Consider the following 21080-nt stretch of genomic DNA (forward strand, 5'->3'; position numbering starts at 1 on the left):
TCATGACATACCTGCAAATCTCTGACAAGATGGTTAATGCTTTGAGCCTTCAGGGGCTGGGGATGCATGTGAACCAGCAGCAAGACACTCACCCTAAAGAAAATACAAAAAAAGAATGCATCATTACTCTTTTTGAGTAAAAGTCAATAGCATGTTAAGACATTGTACTGGGTAAGACATCATACTTGAATATATTTTATTATTACAGAATACTACTAAACTTTTGATTCAAATAATTTTAGTAATTCCCCACTTGATACAATATCCTACCTCAACACACCACACAAAAGTGTGCACGTTTATAAGATATTATTAAAAGACATGTGAATACAGCGAATAAATGCAGCCCCAAAGTGTGAAAAACACTGTGAAAACTCGGAAGAGCTCAGCTAACGAATGCTAACCTGCCCTTCACTTCAGTGTAGACCGAGGGTCCGTGTCACGGTCATTAGATTTTCGTTTGGAAATGGGGAATCAGCACTGGGTGCAGACAGAGATAGGGCCGTGTGAGGGCGTTTGGATCGGGGCTGCGTGAGATTGTGGACCCGCTGTTTGCGGTCTCCTCGAGATGGAGCTGAGGCAGAGCGGGACTCACCTGGTTTAGACGTATGCGGGTGTCGGGTTAGACCTGTTCAAATGCGGGTTTAGTCCAAGTTAAGAGACGATTCCACCTCCTCTGGTGCCCAGTCCACTCCAGGCTACAGATCGTATACCGCGTCCCCGTTGCCCGTGATGTACAGCCTGCAGAAACACCGGGAATTCCGACAAAATCAGCTGCAGTGTAGCCGCTGAGAGCGCTCTACAGTCCCACTAAAGGCAGTGCGCCGCTGCGCCGTAACCCGGTCCGGAAAGTGAAGAGCATCATGGACACTTGTCACGGGGCTTTGAGGGCTTAGTCCGGTTCCTTATATTCATTTTTTATCCGAAATTTTTGGGGGATTTGCTTAACTATATATTTTTGGAAAGGTTATAGTATATGGAGTTAGAAAATTAATGTTTGCATTTGCCCAGATGTCTATATGGCGGCCATATTGAATTTTTTTTTAATGGCCGCCAAAAAAAACTCTTTTTGAAGTATCTCAGCCTCTGAATAAGTTGAAATGGTGATTTTAACTGCTATACCCACATTTTCAGGGTCAGGGAATCAAATGGTGCTGGTTACAAAGCTATAAGACCTACCCACATTAACCCTTATATGCATAAGAGGGTCAAAAATGACCCGGTTTGGTTGTTTTCTTGCAATTTCATTGTAATATTCGCATGTAATATTACCAAAAATATGTTTTTTAAATTATTATTATCCTGTTGAAATACATGAACAATACGGGTAAAACAAACTATAAACATCACATGCAGTTGGTCAGATAACTCAAAGAGTTTAGAAGTAGCTAACATAAAATTTGGATGTTGAATGTCAACATACACATTTAGACATAATATGATTACACACATTTTTAATTAGACATTTTCTATACATCATCATTATCATCATCACTTTCATACAAATATAGACCGTATATATGAGTGGACAGATCTAACGCTGTAGCCGACATGTGCCAAATAGGAAGTTCTCCAGGAGGCTCTTCCGGCTCCTTCTGACTCTGGCTCCAATGAACTTACATTAGGATCTTGTGTCTGCTGCTGTGAGCCTCCACATTTTGGTCTAAAAATAGAGCAGGTATGAACCTGCTCTACAAGATTTTTTTTTTTGCTATTTTGTCCATCAAAAAATCCTATTCATAATATAAAGCCTGTGGGTGGATGAGATCCATCCTGAGTATCTCAAGTCTCTGGTTGTTGTGGATCTTGGCTGACACATCTCTGCAACATCGATTGGGGACAGTAACTCTGGACTGGCAGACCGGAGTGTTGGTCCCTCTGTATAAGAAGGGGGACCAGAGGGTGTGTTCCAACTACAGGGGAATCACACTCCTCAGCCTCCCCAGTAAGGTCTATGCCAGGGACTGGAGAGGAGAATCCGGGGCCCTTTGCCAAGGGTTGTCCAGTCCCTGTATGACCGGAGCAGGAGCTGTGTTTGCATTGCCGGCAGTAAGTCAGACCTGTTCCCGGTGCAAGTTGGACTCCCCAGGGCCTCCCCTGTCACTGGTTCTGTTCATTGTATTTATGGACAGAATTTCTAGGCGCAGGCAGGGGCCGGAGGGGGTCCGGTTTGGGGACCACAGTATCATCTCTGCTCTTTGCAGATGATGTCCTGTTGTCTTCATCAAACCAAGATCTGCAGCACTGGGGCTTTTTGCAGCCGAGTGTGAAGCGGCTGGGATGAGGATCAGCTCTTCTAAATCCGAGGCCATGGTTCTCGACTGGAAAAAGGTGGCTTGCCCTCTCCGGGTGTGTGGAGAGTCCCTGCCTCAAGTGGAGGAGTTTAAGTATCTCGGGGTCTTGTTCATGAGTGAGGGGTGGATGGAGCGTGAGATTGACAGGTGGACAGGTGCAGCGTCGGCAGTGATGCGGTCACTGTATCAGACCGTTGTGGTGAAGAGCGAGCTGAGCTGAAAGGCAAAGCTCTCAATTTACCGGTCAATCTACGGTCACCTTTGGTCATGAGCTTTGGATAATGACCGCAAGGATGAGATCACAGACACAAGCGCTCAAAATGAGTTTCCTGTGCAGGGTGGCTGGGCGCTCCCTTAGAGATAGGGTGAGGAGCTCAGTCACACAGGAGGAGCTCGGAGTAGAGCCGCTGCTCCTCCACGTTGAGAGGAGCCAGATGAGGTGGATTGAGCATCTGTTCCGGATGCCTCCTGGACACCTCCCTGGAGAGGTGTTCTGGGCACGTCCCACCGGCAGGAGGTCCCGGGGAAGACCTAGGACACACTGGAGGGACTATGTCTCTCGGCTGGCCTGGGAACACCTTGGGATCCCTCTGAAGGAGTTGGAGGAAGTGTGTGTAGAGAGGGAAGTTTGGGAGGCCCTGCTCAGTCTGCTGCCCCCGCAACCTGGCCCCGGATAAGCGGAAGAAAATGGAATGGAATAATATAAAGCCTGGCGCCATATTCACTCCTGTAACCGTGAACATCATGAGCTTCATTTGAGCGGCACTGAAAATTATGGGTGTACATATATATGGGCAGATCATATCACAACAGCTTTACGATGATTCCCAAGCCATGTTGTATGCATAGACTGTATGAAAGAAGTGGACTAAGCGAGTGTGACCCACAGAGTTCAGCGCCGCTCAAATGAGACTCGTGATGCTCACGGTTACAGGAGTGAATCTGGAGCCAGGCTTTATATTATGAATAGAATTTTTTTGACGGACAAAATAGTGAAAAAAAAAAAATCAGGTTCATGTAAAGCGAGTTAATACAAACATTTTTAGACCAAAATGTCGAGGCTCACAGCAGAAGGTACAAAGAGAGGAGCCACAAGATCCTAATGTAAGTCCATTGAAGCCAGAGTCGGAAGTAGCCGGAAAAGCCTCCTGGAGAATTTCCTATTTGGCACATGGCGGCTACAGCCTTAGATCTGTCCACTCGTGTGTGTGTGTATATGTATATATGTATGTGTAATATATATATATATATATATAGTTATTATATAGCACTGTTAGCTCTTAGCTTAGTTTAGTTTTGGACGATAATATGTGTCTTCTCTCTCGGACTGTAGCTCTCCCGCTGGAAACGTTACAAAAGCCCAACACTGATGTAGTGTAATATTCAAAATAGACACGTTCTAAGTGTTTGACGTTAACACTGTGAATCAACAACTACTTATTTTACTCTACAGCACTGTCATAGTTGAAGTAACTCTTGACTATGTTGAAACATATCTGGATTTTCTTCACTTTACTCACAACAACCCCAACATCATGAGTTTAACCCAATGTTGGTGTGTATAAGCACACATAGAGTAGTATACGCCTGTTGGAGCCATTTTACACCTGTCTACCTCCTGCCACTGTGTGGCGCTATTTGTAATTTGTTACACAATTTACTCCCCTATATAAGGGGGGAGAAAGACACACTCAGGTGTTGCAGTGTGAAGGTATAGTCTTTTGACCGTGATCTATTGAGTGCTGAATCTGTGTATTGTTGGATGGCTGTAAGGTACGCCAATAAACTAAGGAACACAGTATTTGGACTCTTTGTATGGAAGACACGCGTCCGAGACGCCACACACGCTGCAGCCATAACGGACCTTGCACAAGGCAAAATTTGGCCGCTACAACACCCATGGACCACTATGGACCCTACCTGAATGACATTGTGTAAACTAAATAGTGTTTTTCATTATCCTCATGCTATCAGAATCCGTGTATGGAGTAGAAAATGTGCATGCAAATACAAGTAACTGTTTGGGAATAGATTTCTAGGTGTTCAGAAACGTTTCGTCTTTCTGAAACATTAAACCAACTCAGTACATAAAGTAACCATTTTCTTTCTTCTTTTTTTTTCAACTTTTAACTTAAACTTTATTGTCCACCATTTATTTTGTTAGAAAAGGAAGAATCAACATTTAAAGTTACACAAAAACTTTGCTGATGAGAGGGGGTCTGGTACCTGCTTGTCTCCATGGAAATATAATTGCATCGTCTGGAGTGTTCCAAAATATGGCATTAGATGTATTTATCGTGCATTTAATAAATAACAGTTTCTTGGATTTTTTTCTAAATAAAATAAATTTCACTGTGAGTAGACTTACTTTTCTTACTAGTACCCTTGCCTCATGGTGTCATCTTTATGGGTCTATAAATAATGCTAGTTAAGTGCAGAGCTTTTTGAAGAAGGGCAGACAACAATAGAAAATTCTGTAATATCAATATATAGTAAATCTATAAAATGTGACTGATTATCTGTAATTTCTCTCTGATCCAGTTAAAATGCAGTCTATTAGAGCCACAGAAATGACTGGAACACTACATGGATTGTCTGCACTGAAACAGATAAACACTATTGGTTTTTCCATCACAGACAAAATGGCTGACAGAGGCCTTTGGAAAAAGTACCATTGCTCATTACACAGACTGAAAATGAGCACATTTCAACTGATCACAGCCACGGCTCACTTTAAAGGTTAGGAGCATCAAAAACACAGGGAGGTTTTCAGTTCTGAAGGTTTTACGCTAAGTACAGACATTAGGAAGTGAATATCTCCCCTCACCATCACAGGTACAGTGTCAGAAAATATTTAGCTTTCAAAGTAGCTATTGAAAAATACTCAAAAAAGAACTAAAATATAATATATAATATAATATATCCAGGACTAAAACAGGGCTAAACTGTAGTTCCCAACACTTGTCAGGTTAGGGCAGATCCTCCAGAAATTAACTATTATGTTCACTTTCAAAAACAGCAAATCTCCTACAGAGTTATATAGCACCCTGCCCTCCATCTGAATCAGATAATCAGATTCTGAAACATGAACACACCCAGTTAATTGTGCAAATCAAACTGTAAACAGATTGCTGAATAAACTAAAAATAAATTAGTAATGCTCCAGCTAAGGTGGTCCTGACCAAGCCTAGCTCAAGTTCTGGGGATGGGTCTCTGCATGGCAGCTGCTCACTGCTCCTGACAGTTTGCCTCATTAACACTAGTTGAATTATCAGTTCTTTGTTGCGTCAATTAAATAATAATTATTACATTAAGTTAAGCCATTTCAAAATAAATATAACTCATTACACACCCACCTCAAATGTACCAGTTTACCAACCCATCACTGGACTGGAAAATACAAGTGAACTTTTGCCTCACATTAGTTTATATTCTATTGCTGTACATAGTAACACCTAAGTACCATTTTGCCCCTGGTTGTGCTGCCCCTACAGTGTATTTTCAGTAGATTCCAAATGGGCTCCCGCTGAGCTCTGTTTCTCGCTCTCGTGAATTTCTCAGACAGATGACACAGCACCTCAGCGGCGCCTCCCGGTGGGAGACCAGATATTATGTAAGTCATTAAGCAGCGCCTGCCCTTTTGTTCTGAGCTTAAAGGATCCTGATGCCTCACTCTCACTCAGAGGTGCTAATGGGGAAATGAATATGGGCAACATGCTGAGAATATGAACTTGTGAAGGCTAAAACAGGGTTACTTAGTTAGAGCATCTCCAAAACTGTGGGTATTCCTGTCCAAATTGATCAGGATTTGTCACATTTGTAGATCATTATTTATAATTTTTGTACATTAGCCAAAGCAGTAGGAGTAGACAAAAATTGTACTCAATACTTGTAATCTTTTGTAATACTCAAGTACAAAAAGAAATTACTGAAGTTACTCCCAAATATTTTGTAGTCTTCAAAAGTATTTGGGAAGACTACAGCTCAAGTAGGAGTAAGTGTAACTGTAACATCTGACTACAGGAGCGATGCAAGAAGCACAAACTTGTAGACATACTTTTACTTATGTAAGAGTACCCTTATTTCAATAAAAATATTACAGCAACCAAAAATATTATTACGTGTATACTTTACTGTTTTGGAAGAAATTAGGGTACTTTAAACATTGTAACCTTTAAGATTTGCTAATTGCAATTTGATTGCAATTTATCTTGCAGCTCTGTTACTGTGAGCATGGCCCCTTCTCCACAGACTTGACTTGTAACTTGATCAGGTGGCATTGCTTCTGAAATTTTGACAAATATACTTTTCAGACTACATTGTCTTAATAAATAATAAACATTTTGTTGGGTAATCAGCCAAATATTTTCTTCCAAGTGTCTAAGTGAGCGTGTGTACGTCGATCCCTGGGGAGTACACTATTAGCATCGTTGGAGTTGGCCTATCTCTCTCTATGTCTCTGTCCTTCTCTTCTCTTTTTCCACACTCTATTCTTCATTAGGCTCAGTTCATTTAGCAGGAGAGAGATTGGACGTCAGGGCTGGCACGCTTCAAGAAAAGGGAGACAATGAGACCCTGTGACCCGGGTGTAATATTCTCAGCTGGGCAGAGTTGATGAAGACAAGTGCATGTAGAGACTTTGTATCACTGAGAGCTAACAATTGAAAAGTGTGGAAGCAAAGTATGTAGTGAAGTGACTGTTAACGGACTACACTTGTTTAATTAAGCCGGATATGTCCTTACTCTTTTCAGACGTTTTAGACTTAGAAAAACTTTATTCATCAACAAGGAATATTATTATGACACAGCTGCTCAAACATCACAATATATTATAATAACGAAGAGCAAAAATATAAATGATAATAATAAATTAAATGTCCATATGCCTGATTCAAGTCCCTTAAATTGTAATACTCAAAACAGGGCAAAAAGAAAACGTAAGTAATTAAAACTGAAAATTGGCTATACTTCCTTTCCTGAGACACCTCTTCCTATTGCTCCTTAAAGTGGAACCACTTTCTTCCTCTAAACTGTGTACATGGTGTTTTAATAGCATTATCTCCTGCTCCCATTTCTTGGCAACTTCAGTGTAAAATAGGTGAATGTGCAACTTTCTGGTCAAACATGCCTAAATCTAAATTTGTGCAATACTGATTTACAATGGCTTAGTAATAGAAATAGGTCCACTAGCTTCCTGTTTGAACTGCAGAACTGATAGACCACTTTATAGTTCCATTTCAAGCAGCAGATTTGTATTTCCATGTTTTTAGTGTTGAAAAACACTTATGTGACATTTTTTACCATTATGTGTATGGGTTTAAATAATTGCAAGTACGGAGATGGTGGTGGAGATAAGGGATTTCCTACGCAAACCTTGCAGGACAATACAGACTTACTCAAACATACATGAATCAGGAACAGTAAATTAATAATAAGCATAATCCTAAAAGTCTATTTTACATAATATGTCCCCTCTAAAGGAATACATGATTTCTGATGGCTCACTTGGCTCCTATACTTCCCCAACACGGCACTGTACAATAAACATTGTAATGGCATTTCTCCAACTAAATTCTTCACAAATGCTGAACTATTTGGGTATACTTAAGATGACATAGTACTAAACATTACATTATACAAGAAGAGGCATAATTCTGCTACATTGTCCATATTTTGCCAATTTACATGCATTGACTCTTGCTTTTTATATCATGTCTTTTCCAGAACAGTACCATTTGAATAACTCTCCGTTTGGACAAGGGCTGCCTCATGCGCACAGCAATCACAGCAACGTGGGACTCAACAAGTACGCCTCCCTGAAAGCAGTGGGTACGTTTTTCCCAAATGATATTAAGTCTAAGTGACACTTTAACCTTTGGAGTACAGTAGGTTGGCTCTGTTTCCCTAAAGTAACTGTCAGAATCTTAGAGACAACCCTCGAGGGCATATTACTCATTCACACATTTCATGGCGTTTTTAAGGTGCAAAGTAGTCAGAGAAAGAAAGGAAAAGTTAATCCCTATACTGTAGAGGACATGGAGAAAGATAGTGTTCCAAGCTACATTTTTTTTTAAAGAAAAGTGTCATTTTGGGAGAGGAATTAAATACTGTGCCTCTCGAAAAGGGCATAAAGAGTACCAGGACAAATTGTAGTCATGTTTTGTTTTGGGGTTTAAAGAACATTACATAAGAATAGACTGCACACTGACAAACCTGAGCAAACTTGTACACATTAAGCAAATGCAATGATAATTTTGGTATTTTGAAAGACCAATGCAATGACTGTTCACTCTCACATTCAATAAGGTCAGTTTAGAACCACAAGTATTCATAACATGGAGATCACCCTCTCTAGACACACCTACAATTGCATCCTTACAATACAATACAAGTTACAATACTGTTTAGTCACATTAGGAAATCCAGCAAACATTTTAATATATAGATGTAGATGTTGGTATATAGTGTAGCTTAGCATTATCATTCAAATTATATTGGTCACAAGTTTAAACACTTGTTCAGACTAAGTAGATATTGTGCAGTGCTTTGTGTCTGTTTCTAAGCATCGGATTCCATCACATCCAAATTCTTCAGTCAAGCATATTCAGTAAGACCTTTTTTCATCTATAAACATCTGTCATAACCAATGGGGCATTCAGAAAGTCTAACGCTTGCATTGCACTTTACAGACTTGAAAAAGTCTCTCAACGCGCTACACTGTTCTCATATTTAGATCACCATGTTACCTTTTATTGTTTAGAAAATGCTATACTCACTGAAAATAACATATTAATAGGCTTTATATGTTTTCATTTTTTCTTTTTTTTCCCCTTTTTTTTCACATCACAACACAGTCAGCGTGCATCCTGCTAATGAAACTACTGCATATTGCAAGTTGTTGTGAACAGTTTATTGTATCATGCTTTTATATATTTATAGAGAATTGTCATGTGGGAGCATGGGTGATGTAGGTAGCAATATGGGGGCCCTAGGCAAACTTAAGTTTGGGGTCTTCACTATAATGCACCATTTTTCTGTTTCGTTTTAATTGTTTTAATATATGTATTGTCTGTTTTTCCCCATTGTTCTTGAGACATGTACATCTCTATTTATTTGAATTATGGTGGATTGGAAACTTGTCTTATTAGTTAGGAAGCCTACTTGATAACCAGAGCTGAAAGTAGTTTTATTTTTTGCTAGTACACTTACATTTTTGTTTACATCCATTACATATGATTATTATAATTTTTCTTGTGATTAAAAGTAAACTACTCTCGCCTAATGTCATATTGAGAGAAAATCAAATTGCTCTGAGGCCTCAACCCTTAGTGGCACTGAGGGCAAGTGTTTGGGGGCCCCTTCAGGTTTGGGGGCCCTAGGCAGCCGCCTGCTTTCGCCTAATGGTAGTAGCTTCTGCAGCTAACCATAAGAAGGGTTTGAATAGGGCCTGGAACAGATCGCTCAATTAGGCAAGGCAATGCAAGGCAAGTTTATTTGTATAGCACAGTTCATACACAAAGTAATTCAAAGTGCTTTACAGAATAAGAAATACATTAAATACAAATTACTCAAACATGCATGGCTATCACCGCCTCCGACCACCACTAATCACTCACACAACACATTCATACTAGACAAGGTGGGTCTTGCACAATGACACAACAACTTCTTATAATCTATACTAATGTGTTTTGCCCACTCTAGACAGTAACAGAAACACGAGGAGAAAGAAGTGTTTGTGTTGATGCTACAAGTTGATGCACTCGCAAAAAAGAAATCTCTAAAAATACGAACATTGTAATCTAGGAAAAGTAGCCCGTAGCTGTATTCAAATCAAGTCTTAACCTCGTCTCCAGCAAAACAGTTATGAATGGAATGACAGTGGGCCAAGTAGGAAGCCTCAGGGTACTCCTAGTATTTTAAATAGAGGTTGTCAGTGTCACTGTTATTATGACAACCATGCAAATAGCTCCTGCAACGGAAAAGAAAGTTAGTGCCTAAAACAATATACAAAAGGCAGACTTGGAGACAAGGTTACAGTCCATGTGGTGGTGAGGCTAGCGGCGCTGACCTCAGTGTTTAATGTATTTAAATAATTCTCGGTGACATTCATGCTAGTCCGTGACACAAGGAAACAGACTCTGGGCAAGGGTATTTTTAAACCTAGCTCTGTAGCCTCTACCTCCAACTATCCCCCTCCCACTTATTGCCCCCCATTGTCTCCCGTTAGCCTGCGGTGGTCCCATTCATTAGGAATACCACATTAACCTCAAGGCTATTCACCAGTAAATTTAATGCAAGCATTCGTCTTTGATCTTCTTCAGTTACACGTTTACTTTGTTTCTCTCTGTCTATAAAATATATACAAGGTCTGCAGTTCTTCATGAGGTATGTTAATTAAGCTTACATAAATCAGATGTACTATAGAGTATAGATTACGGTTACAACTTTTGTTAATTATTATTATGATAAAATAAGTATTATTATTATATAATTATGTTTTTACAATAGCTTCAGAAAGAAGAGCCATATAGTACTGAGGCAAATATTTGGAGCCAATCTCTAACACATGATAAGGTTCAACTAAACATTTATGGATTTGTTGCAAAAACAGCGAATTTCCCAGGGTTCCATAAACCCCTGCCCTGCATCTGAAATTATAACATCCTCAAACTATTAAAAACTAACTATTGATAATTTGCAGTGACATCACGCTGGGGGGGTGGGGGGGTTCCCTGCATGTCTATAGTATAGTCATTGCCATGGTGACACAAAGCACACATTAGCAAACACAGCGCAATAACTTTTTTTTTTTTAAACTGAAAAAAGGAGTATGTGACCATTACAAGCCTTCATGTTCTTGTTTAGGAGTTTGATTTTCAACAAGTGAATAACTGAAAAAATTGTTGGCCAATGGCAGCTAGCTTGTGACTGTAATGGTATTTGAGAGGGTTTGTTGAACATCATGAATCAGTCCTTCCTTGAAATTTCAACAAAGACAGCTCTTTCTGGTCAGATTGTGTTAAAATAAAACTCAGATTAACGCCTCACTTGAGTAATAGCTTCAGACAGAGCAGTGCCTTCAGTTCACCCCCTTCACCCCTCCAGGGAATATTGATAACATCAGCTGCAAAGTATCATTTGGTGTGAAACTAAAAAAGTGCACTAAACCTTGTGTTTCGTATTTTGCATTCCTGTTTCTTAGAGTATTTTTGTCTGTTTTTCTCTGCAGCGGACAGCGCATCCCACAAATACTACAAGAGCTACCCTTTGATGGACTTCTCCCAGTACCAACCAGTAGCGCCTCCTACCTTCCAACCCAAAGAAAAACCCTACCCGCACCAACCGCTTGCCTCTCCCCACAGTGACCCCCACAGCCCTTTGTCCATCTCCATCCCTTCCTCCAGCCATCCCCAAAGCACCACCAACCCCCTGCTCCCCAGCTCAGCCTTCAAAGCCTGGGAACCTAGTGCACGCCATGTCCAGAGACAGACCTCCGCCCCTGGGCACAGCACGGCCCACATGCACAACCCAAACCGAAGACATACTACCTATTCTACGAGGAGGAAGGAAAGTATGGAAGACATGCCGGACCTGTTCAGCCACCCCTATGGCGCCATCTATGGGGCAACGGGGCAGGGGCATCACAACCAGGGGCATTCTGCGCACCCGCACCAACACTTCACTAGGCCTAAGAGCTTCTCTACTCACAGTGCAACGGAAGTGACTGTCTGAGAACTTAATGGGACAACAAATGGCCAAAAGACACTGACTAAAACTACAAGGTGAAATTATGCACACCATCCAAGAGGTATTTGAGTAAGGAGAGCTATGTAAACCCTTGTTGCATCTACAAAGCAGCTAGTTTATATTATATACACACACTGACTATTTACTATATGGATACCTCTACTGACTATGAACTTTGCATCTAAGCTGAAAAGGGGAATAATAATTTGATATTCGACAGTGCAGCATTTGGAAGTGTGGTTGTACTTATATGAATATGCTTTTCCAGATCATAATGGTGTCATGGAGACTAGGGCAGAAAGGGCTGATCAGATTCAACACAGATAATTACCAGAAATGCAACTAGTTCAGTACTTTTATTTTTGTTACACTTGTAAATTGTACACATGCTACTTTAAATATTTGTATTGTGTGTTTTGTATTGAAGTAAGTGAAATCATAACTTTTTTTGTTCAGGAAAAAATACATCTAGGCAAAAAATCTTGTCCCCACCAAACCTCTATAGCTCAAACTGGTGAGACAATTATGGCTAGAGGACTTTAAGGTTCATAATTAATGACATTTTGACCAAAGATAGGGGACAGTATAATCAGACTTATAAAGTCTACTGCCAAACAAGTGGTCAGAATGAATTTCTACAGCACTCCTTTAGAGTCAGGGAGATAAGCTCACCCAGGGGATCCACATCAACATGCATTCGCTTAGAGGCATGGGAATTAGATTTAGATGTTCCAGAACACTTCCCTGGGGTGTTCATGTTCCTGGCATGCCCCCCTGGGAGGAGCCCCAGGAGAAGGCCAAAGACACTCAGGAGGGACTCAAAACAGCTCCATATTACTCTGAATAAACTGAATTAACACACATGGTAGGTGGTGTGTGTTTAGATTATTATAGTTTACATTAAATAAATATCTATAATTCATAATTACAGAACTGGTCCAACCAGAAAATCTATAATGACAAATAATAAAAGACTATCATAATGAACAAGTTTAGATTTAGCAGTCTTTGCAGTCTGTTGCTAACTCTTCTTTTGGTATCCCCTTTACCTCCACAAGCACTGCCCATCTGTCCCTCTGCTCTCCTTTGGCCTTTCCACTCACTCCTCCGCCCTGCTCCAGTGCACTCTGTTTTGCATTCTGTGCCATGAGGCCAGGCACACAGGGACAGGCTCCCGGGGGTCGCATTAACTCTGCACTGAGGACAATGGCACCATCATGTCAGCTCCCATCAGCCTCCATCCAGCCAGAGCCAGCATGTAGGGCCAGGGGCGGCTGCTCTTTAGAACAGAGGGAGAGGACAAAACACAAAAACAAAAAACACACAGAGAGAAGGTTGTTTGCGATGCTTTAGGGGGGAAAGGAGCTGTCGAGGTCATAGCTGTTGCTCCAGTGTGTTGTCCGAAGTCCTCCTGGCATCATCGTGGGGGAATTCACCAAGGCATTGGAGCGCCCGGAGCATCATGTATCGAGCCCAGACAGGAAAGGACACTGTAGCTCTGCGGCTAATGCTAATGCGCAACAGTCCTTCCAACATGCCAGGGAAGGTTGGTGGCAGTAGCAGTGCCCCAAGCCCTGCACCCGAGTAAACAATAAACAAGAACAGAGCATAACTAGAAATACTTACATAACTTAAAATTATTACTAACAGCTATTTACAAAGATATTACACAGTGTGGTAATGATGATAGCTAAAGAAAAGCACTGACCACTCCAAGGCATTGACCTGTTTTGCAATGGTGCCCAGACCTGGACTGTAAATCAAGAGTACCTTTCCCTTCATCAGAATTATTTAATGTTTGTTTACAGTGTAGTTTTTTTTTTTTTTTTTTTTTTTTTTTTTTTAAAGATGGGGTACTATGCAAAATAGGCTTTTTGGAGCTTTCTATCATGCTACAACATGCTACATGTTTCCTCATCAAAAACATGTCTGAAATGGGTTTTGGCCATATGTCATTCATGCACTACAATTTGACAAACTTGACACGATGTGCAGTAGTTTCATGAGCGGGGTGCTTGCTGATTTAATTGTGATGGCAATCTGGTGGGGCGGTGACTGAGCATGAGGAGCAAGAGGAAGGGAGTCTCAGAGCATCAAAAACAAACCTGAAATTAATTAAACATTTTAATATGTTGAGTTTATAGGATTTTCAAAAGAATAAGAGGTAACATGGTGATATAAATATGTCAGCAATTAATATCCCATAGAAGTGTAATATTCTACTCTTTAATGTGTGATTTATGCCTTTCTCTCAATCTAAACTTTTTGAATGCATCTCCACAATCTGAAGTGTAATTTGGCCTAATGGTGTCACTTCTTGGTCTCCATGGAGATAGATCATTTTAATGCCGTGCTGTGGAAAGTTTTAGGTAAAGGAATTACATCTCCATGGACACTGCCTTATAGTGCCAGGTAATGTTGCTATACCATGGAAAGCATTGTAACTCATGCTCACATCTGGATATATAAATTATACACGGTACCAGGGGCCACCATTTTTACAAGCAATAGACATTTACTTTCACTTTGTATTTTATGGTGTTTCTAATGTCATTACTTGTTATTTGTGCTATATACATGAACACTGTGTAAATAATGTATGGGGTTTCTTATATTGTTTAAAAAGGGCTTTGTTAGTCATTGAAGTTATTATAATGGGGTTCATTTGAATTTATTTTATGTCCAATTTACTATGAAACACAAGTAGAGAAGGGCCAGCTGTGCAGTTTTCTGATGTGCAATTCCAGTCTAGTGCTATATGTGTTACAATGGCTTTAACAGTTGTAGCAATGCACACAGTGTATGATGTGATGGAGTTTTGTGGTGACTTAAACTTACAGGTGTAAAGTTTGGAGAATAAAATCAAGTGCAGTGAAATGTTTGTGACTGTTTTTGACTAAGACAATTTAAAATGCATCCTCTATTTGACTTGTCTTTAAAGTGCATATGACAGCTTAGGGCACTTTTTCACAAAAATAATAAAACACATTCACTAACATAATTATATATATGTTTTTCTAATAGTACTACTACTGTTTTCATAGTTTTAGTGACATTTCTATTTTTCTTCTTGTTTGGACAGAAAGCAGGTATGACAAACAGAGGTAATTCGAGTTCTGTTACCTAGCAACCATAATGTTAACAAGGGCCAAAACTAAATTACACATGATTAGACAAATAAAAATAGATGACAACACCTTTATTTTGTTAAATTAACACACAAAATATCTTCCTTGGGAGTAAATTGTCTTTGCATTTTGGAAGAAATTTTTCGTACTGATATCGTACTAGTATGTTGAGGTACTTTATAATTTTAGTATTTTAGAACTCTCCTCTAGTTCTTTTTGTACTTTTCTCAACTTTCTTTTCTAAAAACTGTCACTTAAATGATGTAAAACTATGATACTTTTTTAGCACACGTTCCATCTCAACAAACCAAGTCAGAATTAGAAAAACATGAAAACCTGTCATATGCACTTTAATATCTTTGGGGTCACTTGACAGAAGCAGATGGGACTCTTGTACTCATGTTGCACAATTGATCACACCGGGGGGATTCTGCGTGTATATCTGTGATAAAATGTTCAGCAGTTACCTTGGCGACACAATGCACACATTATCAAACATTGTCAAAAAAAACCCTAAAAACTAGAGACAAGAAACTAGTTTTACAGCACAACTCATCTCACCTGTCGTAGTTTCAGATAAGATTCATTTAAAGCTCAAATTAAAGTCTAATTTGAGTAACAGAGCTTCAGACAGAGCAGTGCCTATAGTTACCATCACACCTCCAGGGAATGTTGATGACATCAGCTGCAAAGTATCAATAGGTAAGTTCTTAATCAGGAGTACCTAGCTGGACTAGGGAGGAAAAGGAAGTACCTTGCTCAGGGGTGGGCAATTATTGTTTCCATGGGGCCACATGAGAAACAGAAAATATTGTAGAGGCTCGGGTCAAAATGCTTAATTCAATTGTGTATAATATTAATAGAATTTCTTTATAAAAAGCAGTTGTTTTGACAAGCTGGTATGACTGGTATATGTATATGTATATGTATAGAGTATATGTTATGACTAAGCAATGAAAAAGTGAGGTTGCCTTACAAAAAATGTCATTAAAAAACACCTCTAAAATAAAAGTAATGCAGCTTTAGTCCATGCATGAGGTAAATTTATAAATAATAATTAATTTGTAATTCCAAAGTATTTTAAATGGGCCGGTCAGAGTCAACCAAAGGGGCAGTATGTGACTCGGAGCTGTACAATGTCCAGGTCTGACCTCGCTGGAGTATTCTGACTATTGTGCCTGTTTCATATTGGTGAAGAGGAACATCCACCCTGACAAAGCAGAAACTGTTTTGATTAGCACTTACAGAAAATAAAATAACAATGTGGTGCCAAATATCTGAAATGTGTAATACAACTACATAAATGTGAGTAGGTGCAAGAATTATATAATGTGTAAAACTTCCTAAACTAACTCAATAGGTGAGCTTGTCCTGGCAGCTATCCAGTCACACAAATAGCCCATCAATCAATCAACACTTGGCAGAAAGTCAGCATTGTGGCTCACGGTCATGGTAAATTTAACAGAGCAACAGAACACTGCAAAGTTGTTGATGCCATATGCAGTTGTTACCACCTTGGTTTGCTCCTCCGGTCTGTTCGCTGAATGTCTCTACCTTCTCTGGCCCGCAACAGCTGTCCAATCTAAAAGCCTTCAGGCCAGAAAACCTCAAAAAAAGAGACAAAGTTTTATTGCTGTGTTTCAGATATCATAAAATTCTATAGATTAATATTATTTAACACAGATGGGGTCAGCTAAAACATTTGTGCATTTACATTTTGTATATTTCATGGCAAAGTGCAGTGTTATCAATGGGAAAAACTGACTGGTCCCATCTGGGAGTATGACATTGTCACATTCTAGAATCTGAAAACTACCAATTGTCAGGTAAAAAGACAAAACACTATAAATAAGCAACAGGAATTCAAATATGTAATATTTGTAAATATTATTGTAATATAATAATAATGCATTTGGTTTATAGAGCAGTTTTTAAGACAGCCAAAATGCCTGACAGTTCAGTTCATTCACTCCACTCAGTGGGGGTAAGAAACTACTGTAGCCACAGTGGCCTTGGGGTGGGCTGATGGAAGTGAGGTTGCCAATCTGCGCTATTGGCCTCTGCACACCAACACTCACACACGGCACCACCTTCATCCTAAGCCAGTTGGATGAAGTGTCTTGCCTAAGGGCACAACAAAAATAATATATGGGAAGTCAGCTATAAGCAAAAGGTGTGCGAAGTTCCAGAGGTGGGTAGTACTCAGTTACATTTTCTACTTTTCTAGCCACATACTTTTACCTATTACTACTTGAGTATTAATTTAATGAAGTAACGGTATTCTTACTTCAGTAAAAGTTTTGATTTCTCTTCCCACTGAGTAAGTCTACATAGTAACAGAAGCTTTTTATGTTGATAATATTAAATGAAAAGGAAAAATATAGTTAAAAGGCCTTTATTTAGATGGGCTTTATTTATACCTGGAGTTGTTTTTTGTTTCATCCACACGTTTAACACATAAATCCTGCATATTTAGTTTGAGTTCTTCCCTCAAACAGAAAACACTCCCACTTTGTGATGTCATGTTGTAATACAGGAAGTGCTCCACTGTGTTTTTAAACTCCATACACCTTCACTAGAATCATTTGGATAATTTCAGCCCAGATTTGAACTAAACTAAACTGAACTAAAGGTATAACTTACCTGTGAACTTGAAAACTACCTCTTCATGACATCACAAAGTGGAATAGATCATTTTGATCTTTGAAGATGCAGACAGAGTAACAGGAGACAGACTAATAATCCAGGATAACTCATACATGTGTGAATGAATGAAAACACAAATCAAAATATGTTTTTGAAGAGGTAACAGCATTCCAACATGATTAAAAGCTCACAACAGCCAATTTCACATAATACAGGACCTTTATTAAGGTTATTAGGGAGTGGGTACAGATCAAAGTTACACTTGAGCTGCTATAATGTTAATAATACTCAAATATATGTTTTTTATGTATGGGTAATAATATAATGCTGCACTTTGGCATTTGTAACTTTACTAAACACTGATGCAGTGATGTGGGTGGGTTGAAATTTTAAAACAGCTAAATCAATGCACACCTCTGGATTTACATGTGTGAATCAAAGACATGTTGAACCTTTGATTTGCTTGAGTTCAGCTCTCATCAAACCACGCTGATTGAGGCGGCCATGAAACTGCAGGCGTTAAATGGACTGCACTCAACACAGTCAAACTCAAAGTGACAAGTTGACAGGAGTCAGCTGTTAGATCAACCGCTGCTGCAACTCAAACGTCACCACCAATAAATGTCCAGTCAGAGCAGACAACTATATAAAAAAATTATTAAAGGGCCCATGCTACTTTCTGACCTATGTGATAATGTTGTTTCCTCATCACAAACATACCTGGAGTTTTATTTTGTTTCATTCACACATGTTTAACACACAAATCCAGCACATCAAATGAAACAGAGCATTTAGAACTCTGGAGATGTAGGCAGACTAATAATAAAGGATAACTCAGTCATGTGTGAATGAAACATAACAAAAAAATAACCCCATGTATGTTTTTGATGAGGAAGCATTATAATATATCTTAAAGCTCACAAGAATCCATTTTGTGTAATATAGGATGTTTAAGTTGACTTTGTGCTGTACACCATGACAACAACTGAGTCATGTAATTTACAATATCCTCATTATTGTTGGATTATTTGAACGCTCTAACAGAGAGGGGAAAATGCAGAGGGGGATATTATACTCCACTAGTGGTTTAGTCATTTTTAAATCTGTAGTATTAAAAATGGTTTTGTACAATTTTAGCATTCAGCCTATCAAAAGTGAAGAGAAGATTTAGGAATACACCAGCAAAAATTGTGTTATGTGACTTATCTGGCAAATACCACGTCCTGTTCTGACATCTACAGGCTACTTGAGGTATTACACAAACGAGACTAACCAACAGCAAGTTGAATTTTATTATTAGAGTTTAAGTGGTTTACGAAAACAATAAAGAATTTAAAAAATACTTTTAAAATTCTTAATCAACTATAGCATTATTTACAATAACGACTATCAGTGCACAGTATAGCGCAGTACGATTTAATATACAGGTACAGATCTTGGCAGGTGCTGTAACAGAATTTTCTGAAAACATGACTAATTTAACTCATAGTCTCAAGTAGATAATGAAGCCCATGAGTTTCGTATCTTATAAAACTTACATTATACATTGTTAGTGTACATTAATTATTTTACTGTGTGGACTTTGGCCCTAATATAGCTTAACAATTCAAGCAATATTTTTAAGGCACTATTTGAGAATATCATAAAATGTGTAGCTTTTAATCACTGTTACCTAAAAAGGTAGAACTCCAGTATATTGACACAAAAAGTATGGTGTGTTGCATTATACTGGTTAAATGTTGTACAAAAATATTACTTCTGGGTATTGGGTATATTCATTTAACAGTCATTAATTGTAAAAGAACATATGATAATGCTGTTAACGTTTTGACTCTTATTCATTTACTTCATGTACACACAGGAAAAGTCAAATCAAAGTTAAAAAGTGCCTGAGTCATGGAGAATGGAGAAGGCAGGTAGACATGGCTTTGCTATGGCTGGCCTCTGATATTGTTGCCTCCTGGGTTTATGGTCATGGAGTCCAGAAAAGGACGGAGAGCCTGCCCAAAAGGCCTGAAAGGAACACAATGGACAAATGAACTAACTGAACAAATGGAAAGTGATTAGAATGCATTTCTTTAGCACTTTCTATAGAGTAAAGCACACAAGGTATTAAAATAGTCAAAGCAATAATAACCATTCCATAGTGCAGTTTAAATACAGTACTGTTTAATAAGTCAGTGCATGAAGAGTGAAGCTACACTGGACTGTCCCTCATGAATTAAACCAAGTGGACTTACGTGGACATCACTTCAGATGGAAGGTCAGTGACGTATGAGGGAATCTTCTGGCCTGTGAGAAACTGAGCCACTTCGTTGCTAAAGGTGTTGCAGTTGTGGTCCAGCAGGTGGTATTTGTCACCACTGAGACAACAGAAAAATAAAACATATTTCAATATTATTATCTTTGAAAGTAACACTATACGTAAACAGCAACCTACGCTGGCAAGAAATATTTAATTGGTACTTACCTAAAAGTGGATTCTCCCAGAGACGTTAAATACTCCATGAAGACCTCTTCTGGAACTTCAGTGGAGCCCAAGTCCACAGTTAAATCTGGTGGTCCTAAAATAGTATTACCCTAATAAATAAAGACATGGGCTTAGCACTTTATGTCATCCAGCATCTACGATGACATCTGAAAATAAGCCTAAACACATACAGGAGCACAGTGGTTGATCCCATCTCCTCCAAAGAAGAACTCCTTCCCATGAACCACAATGGCAGTGTGCCTAGTATTGGAGACAACACAATGAAAAATTCCATTCATTCATTAGTTACTAGCGATAGATGATTTATTTTATGAATGGATTATATACTCACCAGACACCTTCAATTTGTTTCCCTTCATCGAAAAAATAACAACTGAGTGAGTAGGCAAATGAGCATAGCGACTTAATGTACGCGTAAGCTTTAACTACCTAATAACTTACCAATCATGACAGGACTGAGCTGTCGAGCCATTCCTTTGGTCACGTCATAGATATAGACTTTTACAGGGTATGAGCCCGTTTGCTCCATCGGAGAGATCAAGTCAAGCTAGCTCAATGTAAAGATTAGCAAGGCAAAAGAGTTTTGAGGATTAATCTTAAAAAAGAGTAAGAGTAGATAAAGGCTCAAATATAAAATAAAAATACACGAGAGGTACGCTCGTATGCTAAAGTCTGTCTGACAAAGCGTAAAAGAGACACTGAAATGCTGTGTCACTCACTGTAAACAATGTTTTGTCTGTCAAAAGTGCATCCTCACGTTGGAACAGTTTA

At 39.1% G+C, this 21080-nt stretch overlaps 1 protein-coding gene and 1 pseudogene across 1 annotated transcript; one reads left to right on the top strand and one right to left on the bottom strand.

Annotated features, from left to right (window-relative positions):
• LOC110159569 (protein shisa-9B-like) overlaps positions 1 to 12029 on the top strand; it is a 29622-nt pseudogene extending 17593 nt beyond the window's left edge.
• Positions 12030 to 19213: 7184 nt separating this feature from the next.
• Positions 19214 to 21073, bottom strand: LOC110159678 (desumoylating isopeptidase 1-like). Its single transcript, XM_020924272.2, has 6 exons — positions 20751 to 21073; positions 20641 to 20662; positions 20480 to 20549; positions 20289 to 20398; positions 20059 to 20181; positions 19214 to 19831 (listed from the first exon to the last, which is right to left on the bottom strand). The coding sequence occupies exons 1-6, from the start codon at positions 20836 to 20838 to the stop codon at positions 19750 to 19752; spliced, it is 495 nt and encodes a 164-aa protein (XP_020779931.1). The 5' UTR covers positions 20839 to 21073; the 3' UTR covers positions 19214 to 19749.
• Between the last annotated feature and the right edge of the window lie 7 nt (positions 21074 to 21080).

The sequence above is a fragment of the Boleophthalmus pectinirostris genome, unplaced genomic scaffold (assembly GCF_026225935.1).
Source record: "Boleophthalmus pectinirostris isolate CB_2022bp ecotype Guang Dong unplaced genomic scaffold, ASM2622593v1 HiC_scaffold_14, whole genome shotgun sequence".
NCBI classification, from domain to species: domain Eukaryota; kingdom Metazoa; phylum Chordata; class Actinopteri; order Gobiiformes; family Gobiidae; genus Boleophthalmus; species Boleophthalmus pectinirostris.

Bases quoted from the DNA above. Each gene is read 5' to 3' on its own strand.
- LOC110159678 (XM_020924272.2), bottom strand. From the start codon at position 20,838: ATGGAGCAAACGGGCTCATACCCTGTAAAAGTCTATATCTATGACGTG. The intron at 20,182-20,288 runs GTAAGTACCAAT...CTGTTGTCTCAG, and splicing joins CTGGGAGAATCCACTTTTAG to TGGTGACAAATACCACCTGC. The intron at 19,832-20,058 runs GTAAGTCCACTT...TGTTCCTTTCAG, and splicing joins CCATCTGAAGTGATGTCCAC to GCCTTTTGGGCAGGCTCTCC.